Source organism: Mycteria americana, chromosome 4, assembly GCF_035582795.1.
Source record: "Mycteria americana isolate JAX WOST 10 ecotype Jacksonville Zoo and Gardens chromosome 4, USCA_MyAme_1.0, whole genome shotgun sequence".
Lineage (NCBI taxonomy): Eukaryota > Metazoa > Chordata > Aves > Ciconiiformes > Ciconiidae > Mycteria > Mycteria americana.
In genome coordinates this window covers 90,117,820-90,145,756 of record NC_134368.1, presented here as the reverse complement: position 1 = coordinate 90,145,756, position 27,937 = coordinate 90,117,820, and the positions used below count along the sequence as shown (strand labels likewise).

Genomic DNA, 27,937 nt, shown 5'->3' with positions numbered 1-27,937 from the left:
CTCAGCAAGAGGTCGTAGAACGGAGGTACTGCAGGGATTGAGCAAAGAAAATAAAGGTGCAGCTTAAAGTGCTGTATCACGTTAGAGAAACAGAAAGCGCAACACTGATTCAGAAAGCCAAAAAGCTTCAGAAAAAGAACAGCTCTGAAGGGCCAAGTCCCAGGTAGGGGTAGGGGGGTGCAGCCCCCTGTTCTAAGGGAAGCCACTTCGGCCAAAGCACTCTGCCCTCGCGGGATTTCACCCTCTGCAACGTGACCGTTTTGTCAGAGTAACCTGATGGCTTATTTATTGCGAAGGAAACTTGGAAAGCTGTGGGCAATGCCTGGAGCCTCACGGAGGACTTGGGGTGCGTGGAGAACGCTGCCGCACAAGACGCAGATGAGGCAGAGCGTGCTTTTGAGGGACCTGGGGGGCACGAGAGAGGCGCGGAGGCCTGTTGGCATCTCTGGCCTGCGCTGCGCAGGACGAATGACCTGCTCACAGACACAGGCTCTGAAGACAGTGCCTGGAAGCCTATTCCCACGTGGCAGGCGGACACCGGAGCGAGCTCTATCAGGAGAGCAATACAGCTCCTTTAACTCAAGGACCGACGGAGACTCATCGACCCCCAACAGAAGTCAGGGTATACTGACTCAAGAAAGAGATCCACACGGCTGTACCGGGCTGATTACAGTCCCACACAGCCGGGGGTCTCTCCATACCCGCAGGATCCCTGGCTCAGAAAGACCCCGTTCTTACTGGGGATCTGCCTTACAATGGAATCAGCAGTTTTCCCTTGTCCCCTTCCTGACACCATTAATTTGGGGTCAGGCTTTCGCCGCCGTAGGACTTGGGAGGCAGCTAGGACAGAAAATCCACTAGACTTTCCCTGCGTGACAGGTTCTTTCCAGCAATTGGCCAGGGAAGGACATGAATAGCATAAAAGCGCTGAGGTGGCTGTAACTCCCACAACGTATCTGGCATCCAGAATGTGGCAAGAAGAGCAGCATCTGGGTAAAAGCAGAGCAAAGAAAGTCCCAAGGTGTTTTCACAGAGTGTTATTTTCAGCCTAGCTGCCCAGAAAGCAACATTTTGGGGGGGTGGTGGGGGAGGTGGTGGTGCACGGAGAAGAGGTGACAGCTTCAGCCCACGATGTCAAATAGACAGGTTTCTCCAGAACAACTCCTTTGAGACGACTCGCTGTAGAAAGTTGTGATGAGTTTCTGGTTTCCTGGGCATACGCTTGCAGTTCTCAAGGCAACAAGCAGGCAGGCGAATGTCCGACCGGAGTCCTGCTCCTCGGCCGAGGTTTAGGATACCAGCTCTGGCCTTCTGCTGAGGCAAACACATGGAAGAGGCAAAGCTGCAACTGCAATACTGTGAGGACCCTGGGCTGTGCCAGGTGCTTTTAGCTAATACAGCTAATAAATAATTGCAGTCACCATGAAACTTCCTGGTCAGAACTGGCTCCAGATGAACAACTGTTGAACAAATCACCAGCTAGGAAAAAAACCCCAAACCAAAACAATGCAAAAACCAATGCCTCTATTTAGAAGACAATAATACATTTTAAAAATATGTTTCACTGTCTAGATCTAATGGAAATACTTCTCAATGAGAATATTCTTTTAATTGGGGAAAAAAATACTTTTGTGATTTTTAAAACAAGTTTCCACTTGACAAGTAAAAAAAGTGTTACGACTTCTCAAGGCCCTACACATACCTTAATACGGAGGTGTGCTTTTATCCTAAACAGTAAATGTAACTGCCAAGTCTGCATTCACATTAAACCACACAGCTGATAACCGTGACACAAATACCAGAGAAAAAAGAACACCATTTTTGTACCCTCCACCATCAGGAACAATGTTGTGTTGTGTTTTGTTTTTTATGTTGAAGAAAAAACCTAAAATGTTAAGGATAAATGCATCGCTAACATGCAACGGGATCCTGTGCAGAGTTAGAACAGTTAAGAGATCTGTACAGAAAAGCATTTCTAATCATCGCCTTCTTTTTACCTGGTAACTACAGATGCTTAACAAAGTTTCGCTCTGTTTTGGATTCGTTGTACAAATCAGTTTTGTGGAAGGACCAATGACATTAATAATAAACAGTCAGTGCATACCGGTAATAAGTAGTGTGCCATACTTTACAGAAAAGACAATAGTAGGCCTACAGCAAAATTGTCCGTTGTTCCTGGGCGATACAGGAGCCTGCTCTGTTTCTAGAAGGGTACTTCGCAGCCCACACTCCTAAGGCCATTTGCAAATTTTACCTGTGTCGTTCCTGTAATGAATCAGGCCATTTTATTTTCGCTGATATAGTGGTTATGGTCAGCTACGGCTGTCAGTGCAGGTACAAAGAGAGTGCGGGGCTGAAAAAAGCAGGATCTCAAGCAGTTTTAAAATGTAGGTTTAGAGTTGTAACTTAGCTGGTAAGAAAAGTCTCCTCCCTTGCTGACAGTGCAGATTCTTTTCCATCTCTACAGCACAAAAAGTTATACTTGACACGATCGTTTCTCCATAGTGGACAACGCTGGGTAGCGGTAGTTGGTATTAGGTCAGCTCTAATAGTTTGTTCTCCAAGCTCACGTGTTAAAGAAAATCTACTAAGACGTCCTGATGAGTGGGGATCTTTCATCTTCAGTACTCTGAAAGAAAAAAATTGCAACACAGCAAAGTTAAATGTGGCACATTAGAGAGCTTCCACGGTGGGGAAGCTGGATCACTGAGACTCCAAACAGGAAAGGAAAAAGCTCTTGGCTCCTACTTCTAAGTACAATTTCCTGTAAGAGAACCAGCACTGCACTAAAAAAGCGCCAGAGGGTGGATGGCAGCTTGGGCAGGGACCTCAGGCTCACTGTAGCACCTTACAGATGATGGAAGACCGTAACCACCCTGGCGGGAGGGGGATCACAAGGAGAGCTGTAACTAGCTGGATTACTTTTGTTTGCAGGAGAAGCAACAAAAGCAATGTAGAGAAAACATGGAATTTAGGTGTCCCTTTGTCATTTTGATCCCTGTGCAGTGTTCAAGAACATCCAAGAGAGCTGGGATGAAGCTATACATGTAGGGTGGGGCAGAAATGCCTGGGACAGGGGCCTCAGGCAATGGGAGAGTTTTGACTCTCTAGCTGACCCTGCCAACAACACAGGCAGGCTCAAAAGCTCAAAGGAAAAAGTACCAGTCTCTCTTGTAAAGGAATGTGAACTACAGTCCTGAGAGCATCTGCTCATGAAATGCTTCCTGGGTACCCAGAGAGAAAATGAAGAAGGAAGCCATGAGAGCCAAAGATCAGCTGCTCAAAGCCACTGCTTGAGGAAAGGAGGCTGCAGACCTCACCGCCCAAGTGCTGCCACTGCTGCCACTACTACCACATCTCTAGTCCCACTGGAGATGTGATGCTAGAGGGACCCACTGACCCAGATGGGTCCCACTGACTAAGACAAAGCATACGCACAGTGTGGCTGGGTGCTCTGGAGGTAGGCGTGAGGGTGCTTTCTCACACGGTTAGAAAGTATTTACGAAACATCATACAAGCAAGACCACACTAAGACCACAGCAACTACAAGGAGAAAACAGCCTACTAGAGTACCCAGGCTATTTCTCTAACCAAAGGATCCACAGTTTGTCTTGTCTGAACCTGACTGCCTTGCCTATTAGGGTGGAATTTTGGCATCAGCTTTCAACATGACTAGCAACCTTAATGCCAGCATGTCAGTTTGTGACAGAACTTTTCATAAATAGATGTAGAAACTGTCTGGATAAAACTTCTGCATGCTGTTGCATGTAAAATTCATCTGTTCTTTGGTCATAAATTTGCATTATGATTCTGAAAAATAATCAACTGGCACAACACAATTGTTTCTACTGAGAACACTGTCAGATTGTCGCTGACTAAATCTGTCCATCAACTATGGTGGACGTTTGCATCTTTCCCTTCAGGGTCCTCTAGACAGGCTGATTTTTTTTTTACTACTGTTGGCAAGGGAATTAGGCACAGAAGATACAACCTGTCTTACCATGTTTCTTATATTAGCTCCATTCCTTTGTTTTGGTGCATTTATTCTGAGTCTATTAGAACTTCCCTTCCCTAGAAAGGTTATTTTAAACAAAAACAACGTATAAAAATATTTGTGTGCAGAAAGACACTGTACAGGTAAAATCAACGAAAAGAAAATCAAATACAGGCAGATGTACAGTAAGCAAGGTCAAATTCAAATGCTACTTACCTCTTCACTTATTCCCCGGGACCTGCACACGAGCACAGTAAAAACAACCCCAAAAACAATTCCTAGAGCCATGATTACGAAGGGGATTCCAGTTACAACACTGGCTTCCAGCAGGACGTGCTTGAGTTTGCTGGCAGATGCTTCATCAATCAGAACACTCTGGAGCAGAGAGAGATGAAGAGAAAAAAAAGATTTATTTCTGTTCTTCCTTTCTATTAGACTGCTTTACTTTTGTGAAGGGTAGGGAAACAACACTCCCACAACTCTCCACCCCTGCTTCATTGCTTCTTGATGTACTTCCCCTCTAAGAATTCTTAGCTCTCCTCGTGTGGCCAGAAGGGTCATCTAGTCTGCATTTCAAAAGAAAGTAGTGGTTTTTAACTCTCAGGTTAGGAATGGAATAATATAGGCCTGGAATAATGGTGTACGTCATCGAAACTAGTCCCCTAGAGTCCTCCCCGAATCCAACGAATTCAGTGATCCTACTACAGCCCAGGAATATTCACAAAAAAATACTCAAAAAAAGATGTGGTCTTGTGAACTCTCGCCTCCTCATCTGAGCAGCCCTTTTCCTCGTGGCCAGTACCTTTGAAATTAAAAGGACTTTCTGACTGAGAGTGTTTTGCAGGGCTAAACTTAATGCTATGGTCATCATGCAGCAGGAGGATGTTAGTTAAGAAACAGCAACAGCTTCCTACCTATCACTGTATAAAACAACAATAAAACCAGCATTTTCTTTTCTGGTTAGCTCAAAGACAGTATTTTTGCAAGCATAAACATACCACAATGCTGCAAAGAAATAACAAAAATACTTACCTCGTTTATGTACATCACTGGGAAAATTAGCGTTCGGATGTTGCCTGTTTCACTGTGTAAAAAAAGAAATTAAAAATTATCGTTTTGCAACTTTTCAGCTTGAGGGTTTTGAAGACAGATTAGAGTAGAACAATGAATGAGGAAACTGTCCCTAAAAACCTTTGGGCTGCTCCTTTTTATTGTCAATTTTCACCTCCCTACTGGAATAGAACAATCTCAGTCTCCAAGATGAAGAATAAATTCTGTTTTGGGAGCAATGGCATACTTTGGGACTCGGTGGGGAAAGAGAGGGATCCATAAGAGGCTCATTAATAACTGACTGAATGACAGATTTGTGCCAGTCAGCAGGAATGCTAAGCTATGCTGATCTTGAAGGTTACTCATATTTGTAAAACACAGAAACTATTGTCCAAGCAACATGTGCATAGCAGCAAAAAACCCCCAACATTTGGCACACATGAAATAACAGCTTACTCCTCTAAGTTGTTTTCATGTAACAGCTCCTGGGCACTAGAAAACAAGGTGGTGCTATTCTGAAGAAACACCACCGACTCCCCCAAGAGGATCGGGCAGATAAAATATTTATTTTTTAGTTATAATATATAGCAAAGCTATGCCAATAAACATCAGCTCAGAAGCTGAGCAGGAAGAACAGCTATCACACAGCATTGGTGATGAGTAAATCAACATGTCAGAAAGACACAAGATGAAGGGAACAGTATTTCTGCACAACTGAGCTGCAGTTTGGGGACAGCCCCCTCAATCTGGAACACCCAGAAAACCAGGCAGAATCCCCTCGCAACAAAGAAATGGGGCATTTTACTCACACGTTACTTGGGATTGTACACTGTTCCATTTGCAGGGCTGTACTGACTGCCAAAGCTGCAGTACCAAGATTTCTCTTTATCATACCAATGTAGTCACAGGCAAGGTATGTCCCTCCAGCTGATCAAATGAGCTCTCCCTCCTGAGTTTTAGATGGGATTTTCCTGCTGTTGTGAGACATACCACTTGGTCTGCTTTTTGTGCTTACTGGGGAAAGGCACGGGCAGCCCTGTCTGGGGTCATGCCTTCTCATTTGGTTTTCATGTGACCACTGCTGAGAAATGATGGTAACTACAATGTTTTTGTCTCCTAAAAGCTGTGAAGAGTAGGATGGCATGTCCTCACTGCAGTGAGTAGCCACTCTCTGAGCTCTAGCCGCACTCCACTATGGCAGACCTCTCTGAGCAAACAAACCAGTGTGATATGACTCATGCCATCACAAGCACCACGTGGAACCTGTCCATAATATCTTGGTTTTCTTGAATACTGTCTTTACTCTGCAGATGGAGCTGCAAAATCTACTTGATCTGTGAGAAGAGAGGATACTGCCACTTGTAATTGAGATTTGACTGGATTTCTCTCTCTCTCATTCGCTCTCTCCAACCAATATTCCATCTGAAGACTGCAGAAAATTAATTTTGAATATCAAATCAGATCCGAGATATCCACCTGGCAGCAGAGAACACTTACAAAAATTCAGGTAATTTTCTGACATGAACGTTGATTTGCATCCGTTTGGCTGCTCGCAGAACAAGCCCTGTCAGCTGGGGAATAAAAGACATCAGTGTCAAAAAAAAAAAAAAAGACTAAATGTGAAATAATAGGAATACAACCTAATATTTACACTGGTATGGACTTGACAAGGCAAGACAAGACCCACTTAGCATTACTATTTATTTTCCTTCACCAAGATACTCTTGTAACTCGTATACCTACATTCCAGTCTGCCTCTTAATTAAGGAGATGTGAAGAGGCTGCAACAGAGATAAGGGTGCCATCGTGCTGTGCTGTGCAAACTTACACTTCGGCTACAGAGAGATCCCCTTTCTTCCAGATCCAGCTGTAGTTTTGGAAACACCCTACAGCTGTTTGTTCTGCCTTCTGAGTGCTGTTGCAGAGACTTGGCAATCTCAGCCACAAGACAAACCTTTCTTTCTAAAGGGTGAAAAACAGATACTGGCCACAGTCAATGGGAGCATACGGCCACAGAGATAATGAGCGTGAAACACTTCTCACAGTAACGCCACCACTACAGCAAGAGTTGCAGTTGGATGCACAGGAATATCTTCCTCATTCAAGTAGCAAAATTTAGTCTGGAGAGTGGGTGGGAGGGGGGAGGCGCAGAGCTCATTTTACAGTAGTACAAAAAAGCTGGGCAAGTAGGAGCAGGGTAACAGGAAGAACCTGGCACCAAACCAGATACCAAGCAGCATCTGCACTAGACCTTAAGAGAGGAATGATGCAATTTCCTCCTGCTTCAGCTACACTTAACAGCTTGATGAGTCAGAGTACTCTGCTTCTGTAAACTAGGCAGGTCATGATTTTGCTCTTTCCCTTGACCTACGTTCCTATGTGTCGATGTAGAGATCAGTGCTGTACTGGTTTTAGCTGGGATAGAATTAATTTTCTTCATAGTAGCTGGTATCAGGGTACGTTTTGGAATTCTGATGAAAACAGTGTTGATAAGCCATGGATGTTTTAGTTATTGCTAAACAGCGTTTACACAGCCTTAAGGCCTTTTCTGTTTCTCACGCTGCCTTGCCAGCGAGTAGGCTGAGGGTGGGCAAGAAGCTGGGAGGGGACACAGCCAGGACAGCTGACCCAAACCGGCCAAAGGGATATCCCGTACCATATGACATCATGCTCAGCGATGAAAAACTGGGGGGGGAGGTTTGCCAGGGCTGCTGTTGCTTGAGGACTGGCTGGTGGTGACCAACTGGGATTTTGGCATCACTTGTTTTTCTTGGTTTTGTTTCTCTTTGTTTATTTTTTTCCTTTTTTTTTTTTCTTATTCAAGTGTCTTTATCTCAACCTGAGTTTTCTCACTTTTACCCTTCTGATTCTCTCCCTCATCCTGCTTGGGAGGGAGGGAGTGAGCAGCTGCATGGTGCTTAGCTGCCTACCAGGGTTAAACCACAAGCGTAAAACCATGGACCATCAGCTGTGAGCTCCCTTTATTTCTGACATTTCATGGTGAGAATACCAACAATTCTGTAAACTTCCATGAAAGACATAATCACCACGCTTCTGTATCTCTCCTCTCATGACTCCATGCTATCTAAATTGAGTCCAACATCCACTGAATCGTTATTGATTTGCTCTTTTAGTCCACATACCTAGCTTCTTCAACTTGGGGAAAACACAGCCAAGATAATACCCAAATGGCTGGGATGGCAGGGTGAACAGGAAAAGTAGCCTCAACTGCTTCTAAGAAATATTTTAACCCCTTCATCTCATCATTACCAGTCTGATGGCATCTCTAATTGCACAGGCACAATGGGAAAAGTATTTTAATTCTTGCTATCCAGCAAAGTTTGCTCTATACAAGCACATACAAATAGATCAGTTCCACATAAACTAGTAAAGCCTCCCTGAGGTCAGTGTGACTATGTCGATACTCACCATCCAAGAAGGTGACCTAAACCCATGTGCTTGGATTCACCTATATAACCCTTTAAAATAGGCTGCACTTACAGGATTGATGTCCAGAAATGTCTCATGATATTCCTTTTTGGGATGCATGCCCTCTATGTCCTCTATAAACTTTTGATCTGCTTGGTAAAAATGTGGAGCTGATAGAAATATTGGAGCACCTGGAATGTGAAAACATAGAAAGTCACCACCTAAAAAAGGCAGAGCAGGAGTTGAGGAAGTCTTTGAGGACCTCAAAACTCTTCCCACTGTGCCATTTACAGTGAAAGGAAAAGTCCATTCTAGAGCTACAAAATCAGCGCTCTGACTCTCTGTCGTCAGAACAAGCAAATTTTCCCTTGTGCAGCATCAGCACGGCTTCATGTCTCAAGCTTGCATGCTGGTCTTTTGCACTTTTTCATTCAACTACTCAGATGTGACAGCTACCTGGATAAGAGCAGAGGATAAATGCCCAAGCTGTTCAGTGTGCATCCTGGTACTTTCTTCTGATTCCTTGATTTAAAACATTGCTGGAGCAGACAGCATCTGACAGGAACATCTCCTCAGGTCACTGCTGCATTTTACAATCAAACGATCGCTTGTTGGTGGCCAATTTCACTGAGTACAATCATAACCCTACAGGCCTCACCAAACTGTCCTCTTATATTTCAGGCAGGAAGGAAAGTATGTTCCCCGCTGATGTCCTTCCAGTCTGCTTCCACCGCCTGGTAACATACCTTGCTTGCAGATGCTGACATTCAGGACACCAGTGCCAGGGCAGTTTCCTGGTGGCACGCAGAATCCCGCATTGTCTGGGTTAACCGTCGTGTTGGCAAATACCATAGCAGAGGGCACAAAGCGGTAGGCTGGGATGCCTGCAACAGTTCCTGAGCTGTCATACACCAGGTAAAAAGATCTGCAAGGAAGAAAAGCCAGACCCAGGTTTGTTAGTCTTGAGCACACACTGACACCTGCTGCAGATGTCTCTGCTGATGCCTGTGTATCAACTTAAGTTTACAGTAAGCTAGAGGTTTGGTTTAAGCCCATTCCAACGATCTTCTGTATTAAATTTAATAGGCTTTTGATCAGCAAATACACATCTCGTCATTCTGCTGCTGCACAAAATAGATGATCCTGTGCCAACTGTGCTGCTGCAGGGACAGCGATGCCTGCCTTCTGCATTTCAGGGTCTCACTCTGGTCCCCGTGTTGCTATTGCGTGTTGTGTGAGACAGTGCTGGTACATGCTACTGAGAGGGACAAGGAAAGGAACACAGTTGTGGAAGACAGAACAATTTGGCAAGTCCTGAATTTAGAGTAACACACATCTGTATTGATTTAAATAGAGAATTTCAGATCAGTTTTGTTCTCCACAGACAGGGAAATGGGCAAGGGAAGAGACAAGGTGGAACATAAGGAAGGAAACACCAAGATTTTCTGCATCATGTTGCATTTCAAACGGCATTACGTCAAGTCATGAATCTCTGAAGAGGGCAGTCTGGGTTCTCTAAAAAAGGAAGGCACAGAAGAAGATTTTGGAGGAAAGAAGCTTCAGGCAAGATTCATATAAATCCTTCCGTTCCCCTCATTACTAGTCTTGCAAGGCAGTCCAGTCTGTCTTTCCAATCATCTTCCAAACTGTCACTTTGTCTTTATTTTGAAATAGCACATCCTTAATTTGATGCAGATTGGGTTTTTTTGGTGTAACTCTCTCATCCTTCATACCATGAATAAATGCAGAATAGTCATACTGTTAAATAAAATCACAGGAAGAAAAAACACCAGCCTAACATGAAACCTCAAGAGAAATGGACGTAAATGCTCTGCTTTAAGAGTGACATTTTCTTCTCCTTACCTGCAGAAATCAGAAGAAAAGACGTAAATGTTCTCATCTTTGCTAATCAGCGGGTGAAAGGATGTCCCATCTGTTCCGTTGATCATGTTACATGTCTCTGTTGTCCACCAGCTCAATGACCTGAAGAAAACGAAGCAAAGAGAGTAAAGGTTAAAAGATCTTTGAGCCGTGGTCAGGTGATGCCAGCTCATGGTCTAAGCAAACGAGAATCAGACCTGTACAGTGCCAAGTCCTCTTGCCTCAGCTCCGCTAACAAAAAAGGAGATTAAAATGGGTTTAAACTCCATCTATAGTCTCTTTAAATTGGTGCCAGGCAAGCAAGACTACGTCTGCAAGAGCTCCTCCCATGTATGTAATTGCTGGTAGATGTTTTGTTCAATGGAGAGGGATGATTTAGGTAGTTCATCTTTGGCTTCTTTGTATCACATGCTGCCTGCTGAAGAAGTGTTAGATACCCAGGCACAAGATGTCCCAGCCTTGGCTCTGGGTACAGAGCAGCAAGGAAGGGTGGTGTCTGGGAACACCGGCTGTGTAGATGCGGGAATACTGTCCCCACAGGTGGCTGGGATGGGTGTCCTAGAGGAGGGAGTGGAGAGAGGGTCACCTCTGCCAAGGGGCAGTCAGGGGTTCAGAGGTGAGTATTCACAGCAGTCTGCTCTCCAAGGGCTTCCTTTCTGTCTTCCTTTCATAGTTATATGACACATACCAAAATACTGGGGAGCTGGTCTGAAGCTACAGCAGCTAAGAGCTACCGCCATCCTCAGAATAAAAGGACCTTTTTTTTGTAAACAATGCTTATGTTCATCCAAAATGTGAAAAAGAGCAGATTTTGACAGAGGCCACACCACACTGAAAAACTTACTCTTTTCCTTTCCATTCCACAATCCTTGAGAAATTAAGGTAGTTCGTTTCCCCACTTAGGAAAACATATTCTCCATCATCGGTTCCATTCATCTGCAAACAGATACATGAGTTTTTAATCATTCCGCTCATTCTGTAACACCTGGCTCATAACTACAAGGGGTGGCAGGAGTTTAAGCTGTCATCACTTCAAATCCACCCTAGAAGTGATGGACTCCCCCTGAGGTGAGTGCAATTCATGAAACTCCACCTTGAATATAAATGAGGTGGAAGTGACTGGGCTAGATTCTTACACCTCCCGAGTGAAGGAAATAGAACATTAGATTAGCCTTTTTTTCCTTTGAAATTTGCCACTGAAAAAACAGCCCTTAGCAAAAAAATAAACCCACAGAAAACAACCTGAGTGCTGCAGATGATCTCCAAGAAACAAGGAGTCCCCACAGCCCAAAATGATGTGCGACCAGAAACACTGTGGAAGCCAGTAATGGCTCCGCCACAGAAATAACATGCAATTTCAATCAATTACTAAGGAAAACGGTCAGGAAATTTTTCTAGTAGTTTGCACAACTGGCCCCACAAAGCCCATGTTATTCCAGTGAGCACAGGCAATAGCGGAGTGCTTTACATCCACCCTTGGAAAGCTTATCCATACCTGATAAAGGGAAGTCAGATAAAACACTCACAGCTGTGCTACCAGCCAGTGCCTAGACACAGCCAAAGTGAAGAAGGAACATCCTTTTGCTATCCCTGCAGCCCACCTCCTGGCCTCAGTCCAAGCGCATCCTTCTCAACTGGCTGATGACGACACTCTGAACTCTGTAGCAATGACATCATTCCCCATCTAAAGCATCAGTAAGTGTTGCATACCAGTTACCTTATTAAAGAAACCAAATACTGGATCGATCTCAGGATGCAAAAGATGAATGGTTGACAGGAGCCTGTCTTTGTAGCCCCACAGTAATTCATGAACAGTGTGAACTGTAAACAGGGATTCTTGGTACAGAAGCAGCAGCACTTCTGTGGCAAACTGAAGAGGGGTTGACCTGGTCCACTCCATCGCAGTCTGCCAGGGGAGTGGAATAAGGGAGCAATGGTCAGATTTACTGTAGAATAAATACTACCAGCTGCATACACTCACAGACACATTTCAGCACTGTACATGTTTCAACTGTCTTTTCAGTTTCATTTTTTCCACTCGCGGCAAGTGATGTGCTGGCTAACAGGTTCTTCAGCTTTTCTCCCACAGGGATGTGCTCTTGCAGATTCCCGTTCAGCCTGGCACTGGCACACAACCAGCTCAGTTCCATGCCATTAACTGCCACAGTCTTAGGAATGGATTTTAAGTGAAATATGCAAAACCGCTTTCTAAACAGCCTGAATTTCACAAGTATATTACAGCTGGAGACATGCTTCGAATTTCACCCTTCGAAGTTACTGTTTACATTATTAAAAGCTATTTTTAAAAGATAGCCATTTCTCCAAAACGCAAACAATACAAAAATTTATTTCCTTTCTAGCTGACAAGTGATTTTACAACATGTCTTCAAAAAAGCAAAAAACAAAAGAAGGGAATATTCCTTGGGCGAACCAACCTGTAGTTCTTCTAGTACTGCCTGTTACAGTACATCACGGTTAAAAATCTGAACAAGAGATAATACTTACCACCACTCAAATGCCTGGGAGGAATTGTAAATACAGTGACTGTATTGTTTGCAACTTTTAGTAAGCTGAGTCCTATCTACTACTATATACAGGGCATTTATGTATTCATTCATAAAATCAGACAAGACATTTTTGGAAATGCTGGGGAAAACGTAGAAATGAATGTACCCTGTAACTGAAGTCAGTTAAACTAGTACAGGGAGTAAAGGCTTAGTTACACAACCAACAAGTATTTCAGTACGTCTAACTTCCTTTGGAAGGTATGACAGCTTTAGATCTGCTTGTTCTCTATCTATCCCTACATACTATCCCTGTATGAGACCAAAAATAATGGTCTGCCTCTGATCACCAAAATGAGACTTTCTTTGCAGAGTACTTTCACCTAACACAGTTTGGGGGTGCATGTTTTAACTTCAATTTTATTCAGAGAGCACCTTTTCATTCAGCTGTATCTGAAACTCCTCTGCTATAATTTTTTTTTTCAGTTTGAGATGCAGAATTGGAGGCAATTTTTGCAATTTTGACAAAAACAACCCCAAGTATTCCAAACTTTCTCATTCAAAAGTCAGAGTTCCTCCTATGCATTTGATATCACTAATGCCCTAGTTTCACTTACTCATGGAAACCAAACAAGCCTGATTTCTGCTCATCTCTGAAATGTGTGTCAACTCTCAGTGCAAGAGTGAGGCACTAACACTACAGAGGCGTATGGCGAGGGAGGAACAGAATAAAAACACCCCACAACAGTCCAAACCAAAACTGCATGCAGTATCTGCCCCGGACATAAGCTGCCTCTCTCGTTCTTCAATCACGTTTATCTACCACAAAGGGAGAGACAGTATGAAGCAACAAGCTGCTAGTCATAAAGTGTGTTAGGATGATTTCCCAGCAGAAATGAAAGAGAACTCACCACTGCAGGAATATTAACTGTTCTAATCAGGTCCACTTCAGGGTCTCCCACTGACTTCTGAGGTTCAAATACATACGTCTTTGGATTCAGAGCAGATACTTTGGTACCATTGTCCAAAAACTGAACGTGCACCCTTGGCCTGTATTCTCTGAAAAGCAAGCGAGTTCGTTCTCTAATCAGGTTAAACAAGTACACAAAACATTAATTGCAATTAACTTATGGCTATTCTACTGCTTTAAGCACATAAAGGATGGGATTTTCAGTTCATTAGGAATAGATTCATTTCGGCTACTGCTGCTGTCAGCAACAGAACTCCCTTTTGTGTCAGTGTAAGCTGAATCAGACCTCACAGGGTGCTTCCAAAAATGCCACGCCACGTGCTAATTGCACTTTTTATTTTTGCCTCATCTTTAAAAACCTCCAAGGAAAGAGAACAATTTCAGACAGTACAGAAGGATTTAGAGGCACTACATATGGGACTGCCCTTGAAGTACAATTTGAAAGTGAAACTTTTGCCTCTTTGCTGCAGGCAAAATTCACTCCCAGGCAGAACAAGATGTAGGCTTCATGTAAGTCTCATTAACCTGACCTAAGAACCTACTAGCATCTCTCTGCTGGCTTCCAAGTACTTTGCACTAGGACTTCTGGGCTTACATGTGACACAACCACAGAACAAGCCTTATTTTAGCTCTTCTCTTTAATTCTCAGGCAGGAATCCTGGACATGACAGAAATTCAACTGAGTTTTTGCCATGAACTACTCAGGCCCTGGGAGGCTGCTTCTGTTACTGTCTAAGCACTCAGACGAGTAGCATAAAACCCAGGATTGCTGACAAATGCAATTGGCAAGAAACAAATGCTACTTGCTGGCCTGATGAGGAAGTCAGATCTTAATTACCCTGAAACACATGTCATAACCATAATTCAGTCCGTTGCCACTACCATTTTACAAAGAAGAAACATACAATTCTGCAGAACTGGCTGGCTCGGGCTTAAAATGAGCTATACATGTGTCATCAGCAAAGCCAAAAAGGGAAAGGGCAGGTTGTCTGCTTATGGCATGATCCTGTTGGCATACACATGAAGTGAAATGCACTGTATTTCATTAAGTCTACATTCACTCAAGAATTTGTTGACTTTTACATTGCTTTGCTTCCTGTGTAAATTTTAAGTCCCAAGACATGGAGGTGAATTATTCTGCAAGACCCTGTGCTATGATGTTTTTCATTCATTTGAGATACTAGATCCTACCCTGGCTGCACTAGATCCATCAATGCAGCTTCATGACAGGCTGTATTACTCTGGTTCACTCTTTCAAATTTAAAGCAAACTGGAAAGGCCTGTGAAACTACTCTTGTTAGAAACCAACCATTTCCCATCTTCCTTACACAAACAGCATATCTACCACTCTTCAGCATTCCTACCAGCTAGTAACATTTTGGTCTGGCAACACTTCCAGCTTGATTTGGCAAGAGCCTCTTGTACAGCTATCTATTTTATAACCTAGGGCTTGAACTGAGGGGATGGGAATGGACAGTTGTGAAGTGCTTTCCCTAAAATAGGCCAGAGTTAACCTGAGAAGCCTCTCCAACTCTAAAAGGGCCAGACAGGAAAATAATACCCCCTGATTAGTGAGACAAGCAGGAAAGTCTCAGATGTTAAAGACAAAAAGCTGTAAACGTGTGCAAGACCACACAATATTCAAGTGTTCTTTGGGACTCAGCAGGCTGGGGCAGCTAAGCAGCTTGCACTTTATAATTAATTATTTCATATGCTGCAAATTCAACTTCCAGGATTTAAAAACACAAGCACTACTACATTTTTGTTACAGAATCTACCTCTGTGCTAACTGGGTTTACAACGTATGTTGGTCAAAACTATGAACTGCAGGAAGAAAATGCAGGAAAAGATTCTATTTAGCTGCCCTACCTCCTCTCTGTGACTCATTAGATTATTTCCTCTGCTTATCTGGGCGAGTTCACTCACTTCCAAACTTTCTCCTCAATACCCTGTTTTATAAAAACACTGAGCCATGCACTTCATGTTAGGGCATTTTAGGTGTTCTGCCACATGCTAAACCTAAATGAGTCTTTAATGCTCTGCTACATGGGGCCTGTGAGACAAACTTGGTATTTATTCTCTGGCTTGAGCATGCAATATGTCTGCAACATCCCTCCCCTCTCCCTCTCCTCCCACATTCCTCTCTTCCCCCACCCACCGCTCACAGTCTGGTACAGTCGGCAGTGACAGCTAGGCAAGGATTAAAGAATCTGCTGGAAAAGAGAACTCCACTTTCTAACTTTCCTCTTTCTTCTATCAGACAGACCACAGGAGAATCAATTCCTGTTCAGACATGTCAAAATCAGGCTAACCAAACAAGCCAGAAGTAACTGAACAAGCAGCGCTGGAACACGCAGCCTCCCTCCCTCGCACTGCAATAAACAACCCAGGGAGAGCCTGCGTCGCCCGACGCGCTCACAGCCAGCCTGTGGCGTGCGTTGCAGGGGAAGGCTCTCCCAGCAAGCCACAAACCAGCAGCTCAGGCTGGGCCTCCCCTCGGGTACAGACCAACCCAGCCAGCTACACCACCAGGCCTGTCCATCCCACTGAACTCTTTCATGGATAAGGTGCAGCTTCACAAACCATGCTGTGCAGTGACACCAAGAAGACACTTGGAGCTAACGAAAAGGGGAAAAAAGAAGCTAGCAAAAGGGATTGAGTACCAGGGTGCAGAAAAGCATGGGCCTATGCAATTTCATGTAGCTCTGTTACACCTAGAGCTGGCCCTATTTATCTTCCCGACAGAGAATGCACTGCTGACTAATTATCAGCATTATACTACAGAGAGCTGAAGAAAAGCTTGGGAACTTGAAAGCTTATTCATCTTTTCTCCAGCTCTACTAGTTTACCTAATACAAGGTATTTTGCCAAAGCACCACATGTAGTTTGCCAACAGGCTAAACCGACACAGTACTGAAATACAGAGGAGATAGGGGAAAAGATTGATGTCGGAGGGTGAAGCAAAGCTGAGGTGTGGGAGGAAAGAAAGAGAAAGGCAAGACATACTGCAGAGGCCAAGGCTACCACAAAGGCTCTCCCTTTTATTCTACAGTATTTTTTTCAAATACTAACAACCAGATTCCGATCATTTTGCAGCTTAGGTAAAGACAACTCCTTCTGGTACTCAGCCGGTGCCCGGTCTGAACAAGTGTGTGTGACCAGAAGTGAGACTGACAATAAGAAATCAACCTTTTCGCCGTGGTCTTCATACCTCCATGACCTCAAAGACCATAACGCTTCCTGCCACAGGACTGCTCCTGGTTTACAGTACTGCATGCAGCAGAGCAGAATGAAGCTCTAAAGGAAAACTCATTTGTAGGTGACTTTAAGATCTCTCCACACGCAGCAGACTCAGACTGTTCAGTGTGTAGCCATACCACCCAGAAAGAGAGTTCAAGAAGCTGGATAAGCTCCAACACTTCACGTGGCCTTAGTAAGTCTCGCTGTCTGTAAAAATGGTAGATATGTCTGAATCTAAGTAGGTTTTATAGTGAGGGTTGGCTGAGGAAGATCCCCATAGTACCACTCTCTAACTGGTTTTCTGGCCACATTTTTACTGACTTGAACTGTGCAGCTTCAGCTAGGAGGTAATTTCTGAGTGAACACATGAATCACACTTTTATGCAACACTCCACTCCCCACATTCTCAAACATCACCCAGTCAGTCACTGTTTTTTCTGTCATAAGACAGCAGGCCAGGATGCAAACAACTTCCTCTGTTTTCAGCAGCTGAGGAACAGCAGCACACAAGCAAAATCTTGCCCAGAAGTCACTGGCTTAATCTGAAACTGATTGCAGGTTCTCCAAGTGTCAGTCTAGTTGTACTATCTGGGTGGTGTATGACCATGCTCCCTTGGATAAACTTTTACTCACACATTAACAGCTAGATTTTCTCCTACAATGGGATCCCAAGCATTCTGGATCCCACTTTTTGGCTTCCTCACACACAACAGGTTTAGTGAAATGTGAAAATAGTGAAATGTGAAAATAGTGAAATGGTCCTACCGGTAGGTGTACGGCCCTATTTCCTCTACAAGAGGAGTATCGCCTTGAAGCACTTCTAAAGGATTTGTCACATTAAAAAAGTAGAACTGCATGTAGACTGGTGGAGGAGGATCCTCCCAGGCTTCAAAGGTTTCCGTGCCATTTTTCAATACTGTTCCCTGAAACAAGAGAAAGACAGATTACCTGTTAATGATAGACACTGTATGATATTTATAGGAAAGAGAGGAATTCTATGCCCTTGGAACAAGCACAGGCAATAGGATTAGAGACCCCAATTCTACAAATATTTATAGATATGTTTTACTTTGAAGCATCTCACTAAATATCAACAAGATCAGACCCAGCTACAATGGCTCTCAGGCTAGGGGCACACGTTTGTTGGGTTTGTTGTTCCACTTCTTCCCACAAACACTTCTGCCTGACATTTTTCAGAATGAAGACTTACCAGCTATTACACAGTGATCCTGTTGCATTTCCTGTGTCAGCAAAAACCTAACCTGGTGTAAGATACCACGAAACATGCCAACATCAGAGCTAAAAGTGGAACTCAACAGTGAGAGGCCAAGAGGTCCTAAGAGAGACCTCTTAGGAGTAACAAGGCCAGAAAAAGAGCTTATATTCCTTGTGTTTATGATTTCTTTGCCTAAGAATGTCAGATCCCAGTACAGCTGAGAGATTCTGTCTCCAAAGCAATTAGACTCTGTTTTTCAGTGGCCTGTGAGAAAAACCTGCAAGTGACAGAAATTTCTTTCATGTAGGCATACTGGGATTCGTGCCTTTCTGATGTCTCTGAGTAGGGCAAAGATTCTTCACCCTCTGTCTTTAATTACTTTTCTACAGCAATGGGAGTGCATGCATCTCCAGACCCATGGACTGTCAGTCTATTTTGTAACGAATAAAACGTGGACCGACAAAAGAAAAGCTCTAAATCATTATTTTATGACAGAAGCACTTAAGTAATGAATCAGTAATTCCTTTACTTACTAGCACATACATGTTATAAGGAAAGTCACAACCATACCTGTATATAGCTCCATTAGAAACATGTAATATCGGTCTCAACCCCTCATTTTATTACCATTCCATTTTAGATAAAATTCACCCCAATTATAAAAGCATAACCACCACCACCAAAATCTAGGCTTTTCATATAGTTAGAACACTGGTACTGCTACTGTGGTAGTAAAGAGAAATTTGGCTTGCAGAGTGGAATTTTCAGGAATATGCACAAAGAAAACTGTATCTTTGAAAACCATATCACCTGTAGATGGAAGAAGGGGAGGGGGGGAATAATTTGCAATTAAATGGGTCTCATCAACACTTGCTCTTTTTATTCTTCTGAGAAAACAAGTCAAATATTGTAAGTGCAAGCTCAAAAGCAGGGAAGACTGGACAGCTGCCATTTCTTGGTTACTGTTTATGGGGTCTTAACTTTATCAGCCACAGTTGCCTCAGGATTCATTCTTGGCCTTCCCACTTAAGGAACTGTTTTCTCTCCATGTAGATTTTAATTTTGAATGATTAGATAAAGAGAAGACTGTTTCAAAGAAAAACTTATTAGCAGGAGCTTGGAATGGCAGCAGTATTGTTGAACAGCAATGAAAGCCAACCCAGCTGGTAGTGCTTCGCAGTTGCAGACTGCTTTCCGCTGAGAATTTCAAGCCACGTATTCTGTGCACAACACAAAAAATAATATATTTTAGACATGCTTCAGGAGCTTTGTGCTTTTCTTTGGAACTACCAGCACCTCATATGCACCATCTCCTACACAGCCCAATGCTTTTCTTGCGATCTATGCCAAGGAGGCTCATCCTTGTATTCAGACAGAGCCCTCCTGAAGTTGGTTTGTAGGATCAGGAACAGGAAATCTCCCCAAATCAGGCATACTGTTTCCATGGTGCCACCATAAAGGGCTGGGAGCAAGACAGCAATGTATGTAAGACACCTACAGAGGACCGTGACAGCTTTCCTCCATATGCAAAAAAACACATTACAAAGTCCATTATTTCAGAGGTGGTGGCGTAGTGAACTACTGATGTCTGCTCCCTTCCTAAGCTGTATAAAGCTCACATCTCTCACGTGCATGTAACACAATGAGTATAAGCTTGACACTGATAAACAGAGTAACTATTGTCTGTCTTGACTTTAACCATCCGTATCTAGGAATTTAAACCGTTCCCTAACAAATACTAAGCATATGCAGGGCACCTACCTATTGCTCAAATGTCTCTCATATGAGGCAACTAAAATGAGAGATTATTACTCAGTCCAAATGTGCAATGTTTAAAAAACCAAGTGCACCTTGGTCATATTCATTCCAGTTTTAGACTCCAGTCTAACCTTTATGACAGAGGGATCACATTTACGATGTGCAGAGAGGCCACGTCCCCTGTCCCCTTCTCCTGAGCTAGACTGAAAACAAGAAGCTCCTCAACACAATGTAGCATCGCTAAATGTAACATGGGTTTCTACCACGCTCTCTCTGTATACACATATGCACTAGATTACACGCAAAGAGCATTAATAAGAAGGAAATGAAGGAGCTTTTCTCTGGCAGGTTGGTTTAAATTCAGGCTCTTGGGATTCTGGAATCTTAAGTGATCCCCTGGGAGATGGGCTACAGAGCAAAAGGGTAATGAAACAAAGTCACCTGGTGATTTTTTTCCTGGATCTGCATGACACTGTTTGGATCTCCCACAGAAATGACGTGTCTATTTATAGCCCTGTACAGTGACAGCCCCAGTTGTAAACCCAGATTCACAAACTTCTGAGCTGGATTCAGATAGACTCCTGTGAAACTCTCAAATAATAAAAAACGGTAAGCTCTCTTCTAATTTTCACCAAATGTCACCAGGGATGCTTGGGTCTATCACATGGTATTACACAGCTTGGACCTGAGAGAAAAATATGGGCACATATTTTTGAGCAAAACATATGTCCACATCCCTCAGCTGATGGCATTCAAGTTTAGCTCTGATGACTTTGCTCCACACCAGAGTAGGATCTGATGTTACAGGACTGGGATTGCTTGGTTTTTTGTCAGAACTTGTGTTTACTACCAGGTTGGGCAGGCTGTGAGACAGTAGATCACAGGACTGCTCTTTAATCTAAAATATGTGAAAGATACAGCTCCGCTGTAGTTATTGCTGCTGTACTGCATAAGGCCAGAGAATCAGACCTTTCTTCTTGATACATTTATATGCAAGAACAAGAGACACAAAGTATTCAGAAACCTCAAGTCAGACGCTAGTCCTGCAGGCAGTAACCTAGAGAGGCCTCAGACTCAGATCCTGTCTCAGAGAGATGCAAGGGTGTACCTACTGCAAGATCACAACCTAAAACCAGTGGACAATATGATCTCCTGTCTTCACTCAGAAGCACAGCAGGGGTTCTCCTTTCCAAGTGGAGTCCACACTCATTTCAAGTGTACCAAAGCATCCTTCCCACTGACTTTAGTTACCATGCCAGTCCTGAATTTGCAGATGTCTCATTCTTTGGCATTTCCTTGTCTGGACCATGCTCCACACAAAGCAAATAAAAAGCGAGCTTCCCCTCCCAAATGTAACTGTTACTGGCAGTGATAGTGGGGGTGGGAAATGGTACCGAACATTTTTGGAACCTACACAGAAAATTAAATTTCATATTTTTTCCCTGGAACTACAAAATGTTCTAATTCCAAGACATAGTTTTATGTGTTCATCTATGACAGAATTTAATTGCAACTTTTAAGACAAGTGATAGGGTAAGCTTTCAGACCAACATGAGCAGACTTTTCTGACTCTGCACTTTGGGAACGGTCTGCTCAAAAGGAGCATCTCAACTGATCCTTAATCTAAGCCTCCACTCTAAACTGTGCTGAGAGCTCTAGTATTTCACATTAAACAACAACAACAACAAAAGATCAATACATAAACTAAATCAAGGGACAAAATACCTTCCCTGTCCTTTTGGGTCCTAAACACTCCAGACAATCCAGCTCTAGAGATGGCTGGCAACAAAAGCCCAGTTAAATTTCCAGGGGTTAGAAGATTAAGCGTTTTCTAAAATTATCAGTGTAAGGTATGGGGCATAAAGAAAACACTTGAGGTAAAGGACCGATGGCCCAAGTTTGGAATTAGGTGCATAGATCAAAGGTTGTTATATTCATAAACTGCATGCTTATGGCAATAAAATACATAACCATATAACCAACATATAGCATAAGGCAAACACCACTAGCAGCTAGGAAGGCCTTTCTCCTGTGGGCAGCTAATTTATTCTTGTTCATTACAGTTTTTTTTCCCTTATTCGATGGAGTTTCAGGTGCTAGCCCCTGACAACGAACAGATATTGGACGAGTTACCCACTCGGTGGATAAGGAATTGGATGGATGGTTGCACTCAAAGAGCTGCGGTCAATGGCTCGATGTCCAAGTGGAGACCAGTGGTGTTCCTCCAGGGTCGGTATTGGGACCAGCGCTGTTCAACATCTTTGTTGGCGACATGGACAGTGGGATCGGGTGCACCATCAGCAAGTTTGCTGACGACGCCAAGCTGTGTGGTATGGTCGACACACTGGAGGGAAGGGATGCCATGAGGGATGCCAAGGTCCCCAGAGGGACCTTGACAGGCTTGAGAGGTGGGCCTGTGCAAACATCATGACGTTCAACAAGGCCAAGTGCAAGGTCCTGCACCTGGGTCAGGGCAATCCCAAGCACAAATACAGCCTGGGCTGAGAAGGGACTGAGAGCAGCCCTGAGGAGAAGGACTTGGGGGTGTTGGTTGATGAGAAGCCCAACATGACCCAGCAATGTGCGCTTGCAACCCAGAAAGCCAACCGTCTCCTGGGCTGCATCAAAAGAAGCGTGACCAGCAGGTCAAGGGAGGAGATTCTCCCCCTTTAAGACCCCAGCTGGAGTACTGCCTTCAGCTCTGGGGCTCCCAACATAAGAAGGACATGGACCTGTTGCAGGGAGTCCAGAGGAGGGCCAAAAAGATGATCAGAGAGCTGGAGCACCTCTCCTATGAAGACAAGCTGAGAGAGTTGGGGTTGTTCAGCCTGGAGAAGAGAAGGCTTGGGGGAGACCTCATAGCAGCCTTCCAGTACCTGAAGGGGGCCTACAAGAAAGCTGGAGAGGGACTTTTTACAAGGGCATGTGGTGATATGACAAGGGGTAATGGCTTTAAACTGAAAGAGGGTAGATTTAGATTAGACAGAAGGAAGAAATTCTTCACCACTATGAAGGTGATGAGGCACTGGAACAGGTTGCCCAGAGAAGCTGTGGATGCCCCATCCCTGGAAGTGTTCAAGGCCAGGTTGGATGGGGCTTTGAGCAACCTGGTCTGGTGGAAGGCGTCCCTGCCCATGGCAGGGGGGTTGGACTAGATGATCTTTAAGGTCCCTTCCAACTCAAACCATTCAGTGATTCTATGATTCTGTGAAGTTAGACATCTGATCTGGCATGGCACTCTAATTCACAAAAAGCCAGTAAGACTGGCAAATAAGACAGAGAGTAAGTTGACAAGATTTGAATGCCTTCCAGGAAAGGTGCTCCTACTGTCCTTGTCACTACACATCTGCCTGCTGATTTTCAAGGGGATGTGAAGTCTGACACCGGGCTGGATTCCCCGCTCTTCCCACATTCCCTCTATATCCAAGAACCCTGCCTTTGGCTTGAAAGGATGCAGCACACAAACCCCCTACCCGTCCTCAGTGGTTCACAGGTCCTGTGTTTGGACACAGGTGCTTCAGCTGCTCCAAAATGCGGTCTTCCATTTCAGCTGTAGTTGAGACTGCAAAGACAGCTCTTCACTGCAAGTCAGCTCTGCTTCACGACTGCTGGAAAGCCCTCAAAGGAACATGAACTACCTGTCATAAGGGCAACCTCTTGCCCCTTCTGCAACTTCTCCAATGACAGAGAGGTTGAGGAGGCCAAGAAGGGCCAGAGCGCAGAGATAACATGTCATGTCCAATGCCCTGGACTGCAGAGAGCTGGAAAAGCTCAAGTCTTGCCACATTTCAAAGGCAAATTGAGATTTGTCTATTTGCACAAGATTTTCTAAGCTGCATACATGGTTACACAAGAGACAGCAACTTTCTAGACTACGCACAAATGAGAAAAAGCTCACGTGGGATAAAGCATGTGTGGAAAACAGCCGAATCAGCGGAGTGACTGGGAGTACACTGCTTTGGGGCTGAAAGAGGTACTTCCCCAGTTTTTGTGTGTGGCTTCTGGAGAAGGCCACGAGGGAGTCAGTGGCTAGTGCAGGGACCATGACGCTTGATTCTGTGCAATCCAGATGTATGCTAGCACGAGCTGAAGAGCAGTAAGCAGGAAAAGACTGAGCTCTGGAAACTTTATCCTGCATTACTGAAAGCCCTGCTGAGCGAATACCAACTTACTCTTACATAATCAACCATTAAGGGTAAGGAGCATGTAGCTAAGAGATAATACGCATAAGGAGGATCACGCTTAATTCCTAACAGTCCTACACCCTCCCGCCAAACCATTTTTTTTTACCCCACTGCTCTTTTGGTAAGAGCACGAAATAGACTTGAAACTAGAACTTCTGCTGTGATGCAGAGGATGACAGACTCCCTTCCAAAGAGACCCAAGATCTGGGAGAGGGAACTGCGCGTGCCTATACGAAGCTGTGCCGATTTGGCTTGGTTTGCACACAATTTTGCATATATTAACACTCACATCACTTCATGCCTGGCTTTCAGACTGCCTAGAAAAGGTATGGGCTGATGATCAAATGACTTCAGGATAAACCATCCATTACCCATGCTATGGCAGAGGGTAATGGATTATTATCTAGTAACTATACCCATTATCCAGCATGGCAGAGGCACGTACCTGAGAACAAACACTGCAGGAGTAGCTGTATGAGCAGTTCCTGAAGAGCAGCTGACACACTGGCAGGCTGCAGGACAGCTTACCCTATGGTAGCCTTTTTTTTTTGGCTATCCCCTGAAGTTTAAAGGCACACTTCATAGTGCCACAACTTGCTTTAAGCTGACTGCCAACCTAAAATTGCACTCGCTAAACCTAACTGATTTAAGTTAGGACAATACAGTTTCTATGTTAGGAAATGGTCCCTGTCAATACCCGAAAGAAAAGAATAGTACATTAGTTAGGGCATCACAGGGGATCAGCAGACTTTGGTCACCAGTTAGACAATAGCACTGGTCAAATCCCTTCATTTGTTAGCAGTCTTGGTTTCTCCATCAGAATAACAGAGAGAACGATATTCCTCAGACTAGGCAGATAAATAATTATTCATTTACATGCTTCACAGGTATTTTAAGGGAGTTACTAACACTAACACAGTTGACCCTTCTCACAAGACCACCAGATAAAAGCAAAGAGCCAGTATGAGAGAGGAACAAAAGCTTAGGCAGACCACAAGCAGTGAAGGGCTCTGCATTCATAACAATGCCCGGATGGGTGTCGCTCAAGTGTGGTACAAGCACCCTTTAACCACAGGGTGAAATGCCTTGCTGTCATCACCCAGCCTGGGAACCTACCACGTGTTTCAGCCCATAGCACCTCTGGCTGTGCTCCAGAGGCAGCAGTAAATGGAGCAGCAGAACAAGCTACTGTATGAAAGCTGCAAGAAATCTATGGTAGGGACGGCAGAACAGGAGGGGTGCTTTAGGTGTCCCCTGCTCACCTCGTGCTGCTGCTCTGGAGAGGGCTCCTCACTACAGCTGCTGCCCCACAGCCAGTAAAGCTGCCTCAAAAGAACTGATTTTTACTCATATTTACTCAATTTTTACCCAGCCCAGGCCCAGTGCAGCCTGAGCTCCATCCTGAGCCCCAGCATAGCCCGGTGGTGCAGGGCAGGGGGGGCTCACTGCCCAGAGATGCTCCTGCCCTTGCCCAACCACAGCTGGTGCAAGGAGGGAGCCAGACAACGCCACCCACCAGCCCCCTCCCTTCCCTCCCTCTTCTCCCAGGGTTATTTGGAGGGAATAAACCGGTCAGGAGGGATTGGGGCGGGAATCAGGCCGTGCTCTCACCTGCTTCACCTGCAGGTCCACCACTGTCTGGAAGACGTGTGCTACCAGCAAGGAGATGCTGGCGATGAGCAGCGTCATGGCCAGGACCCCCACGGTGACGAGGCACAGCGACTTCATGGCTGCTGCCGAGGAGGGACCCAGCCGTCGCCGCCACCGCCACAGCCGCCGCCAGGCTCCGGGCCGGGCGCAGGGGGCGGGCGGCCGCCTGGCCCCGCCTGCCGACGGGCCGGGAGGGAGGAGCCGCCGCCGCCGCGGAGCCGCCCGCCCCGCAAGGCGAGGAGGGTCCGGGCGCTGGGGGGCCGCTGCGCCGCGGCCGGTGGCGGGGTGGGAGCGAGGGGCGGGACGCACCTCTCCCAGGGGGAGGTTTTGTGACCCAGGTCTGGCAGGCCCTTGCTCGATGCACCAGGTTGGTGGCCGCACCCTGCTTACCAGGGAAGAGAAAAATGCATCCGAAAATAACTTGGGTTTGTTCCTGTTGGCAAGACGAGCTCGCTCTGGCACGGCCGAAGTCTTCCTGTCTGCTGTGGAGGGATCTGCTAGTGCGCGGCTCTCGATGCAGCCGGCATCTTTAAAAGGTTTCCTGGAAAACAAGCCGGAAAACAGCTATTCTTCAGCAAGGTGATTAGGGAAAAACTTGTAGGGAACACGAACTGCCTCTATACTGAAGTAAGCTTCACAGGGGTCGGATTCTACCATAATTCAATACAGTTCAGCTTCCACTGACACAGTTAAGCCACTCCTAAGAAATACATTGATGTACCCATTTCTTCTTTAAAAGACAGTGGGCACTATTGCTCCACCTTCCCACCCATAATCACCTCCTGGTGCACTGCTAGCAGGACGGAAAGATACCTGCAACAGGGGCTTTCCTAGCAATGGATGTTGTGCTAATAGCTTTCCATCACCACCTTCCTATTGCACAAAAGGAAGGAAAGCCTCTGCGTTACAGGGCTCCTGTCCCATAACCATAATCAAGCTGCCAGCAGCGCTAGCATTTTGAAAGTCATGAGTCAGTTCCCTCTCCTCTTGCCCTTCCAAATCATGAGGCTGGCAGCTTGCCCTCATCAGCCGGATCCAAATAATGCCTTCCCGAGAAGAGAGCAAGCAGACCATCAGGTGGATTTCCCGCTAAGACGGACCGAAGCATTTTCCTTTATAAATACTACTTCGTGTAATTGCAATTGCAGTGACGGTATTATGTTACTATGTGCATTTTTCCTTTGCAGATGAAAGGTTATGAGGTCACATTTCACAGTTGTTTTGAAAACTAGAATTTTTGTGGTTCCACCCATGCAGTAAAAAAAAAGATTGTTCTGCCAGCTCGTTTTCATTTAGATTCCCACTCCAAAGTGGTGTTCTTAGCTCTGCTGCATCATCTCTCCAAAAATCAAGCGACAGTAAATAATTAGAATCCGTTTTTGAAGGCTACTTTAACTACAGCAATAGAATTCTCCCCCTGGAAAAAAATCTTCCATGGGAATTCTCTCTCTGAAACCATAAACCTTCCATTACACCATAAAATGTTGGCCTTTGGTGGGGACCAGCTGTAGTGACAATTTTTACAAGCAGATGCCTCCTCCTGCAGCACATTAAACATATTTTCCATGGCTGGTGAAGCAGTGGAATGGAGACCTCTTTCTCGTCTCACCTAAAGTAGTTTAACTGCTCTGTGACTTCTGTTTTTTAGGGAGGATATCCCGATGCATGCACTCCCATGTAAATAAGAAACCAACCAGGTCCGTGGTCTCTAAATCAGAGGTAAATATAGAAAAACAAGAACAGATAGCAATTCTCTAGTTATGCAAAGCCATTTTTATCATAACTACTTTTCACAGCCATGAAGCATTTTTTATTAATGATGTTAAAGAACATGCTGTTTTATCTGAGCACTGAAACACTGGAAAATCAAAAGAAAGGCAGGAATATTTAAGGAATTCCAGTAATCTGAGATATTTTAAATGGGAGATGTAATTTTTCTTTTCAAAGGCTAAGTTTGGTTTGCTACCGCAATGGATAAAGGATTCTTGCAGCCCACGGGACCACTGAAATTCTTTTAGCTGAACCCTGGCACGAATATTTATAGATCAAGCAATGATTTCT

General features: G+C 44.6%; 1 protein-coding gene across 1 annotated transcript; it reads right to left on the bottom strand.

Moving 5' to 3' along the window:
* Window positions 1–247: 247 nt before the first annotated feature.
* Window positions 248–26,042, bottom strand: SCARB2 (scavenger receptor class B member 2). Its single transcript, XM_075501307.1, has 12 exons — window positions 25,838–26,042; window positions 17,834–17,991; window positions 13,770–13,917; window positions 12,072–12,260; window positions 11,199–11,290; window positions 10,337–10,456; window positions 9,220–9,398; window positions 8,546–8,664; window positions 6,542–6,615; window positions 5,027–5,078; window positions 4,211–4,369; window positions 248–2,629 (listed from the first exon to the last, which is right to left on the bottom strand). Exons 1-12 carry the CDS (start codon window positions 25,952–25,954, stop codon window positions 2,588–2,590), a joined length of 1,449 nt encoding a protein of 482 aa, XP_075357422.1. The 5' UTR covers window positions 25,955–26,042; the 3' UTR covers window positions 248–2,587.
* Window positions 26,043–27,937: the final 1,895 nt, after the last annotated feature.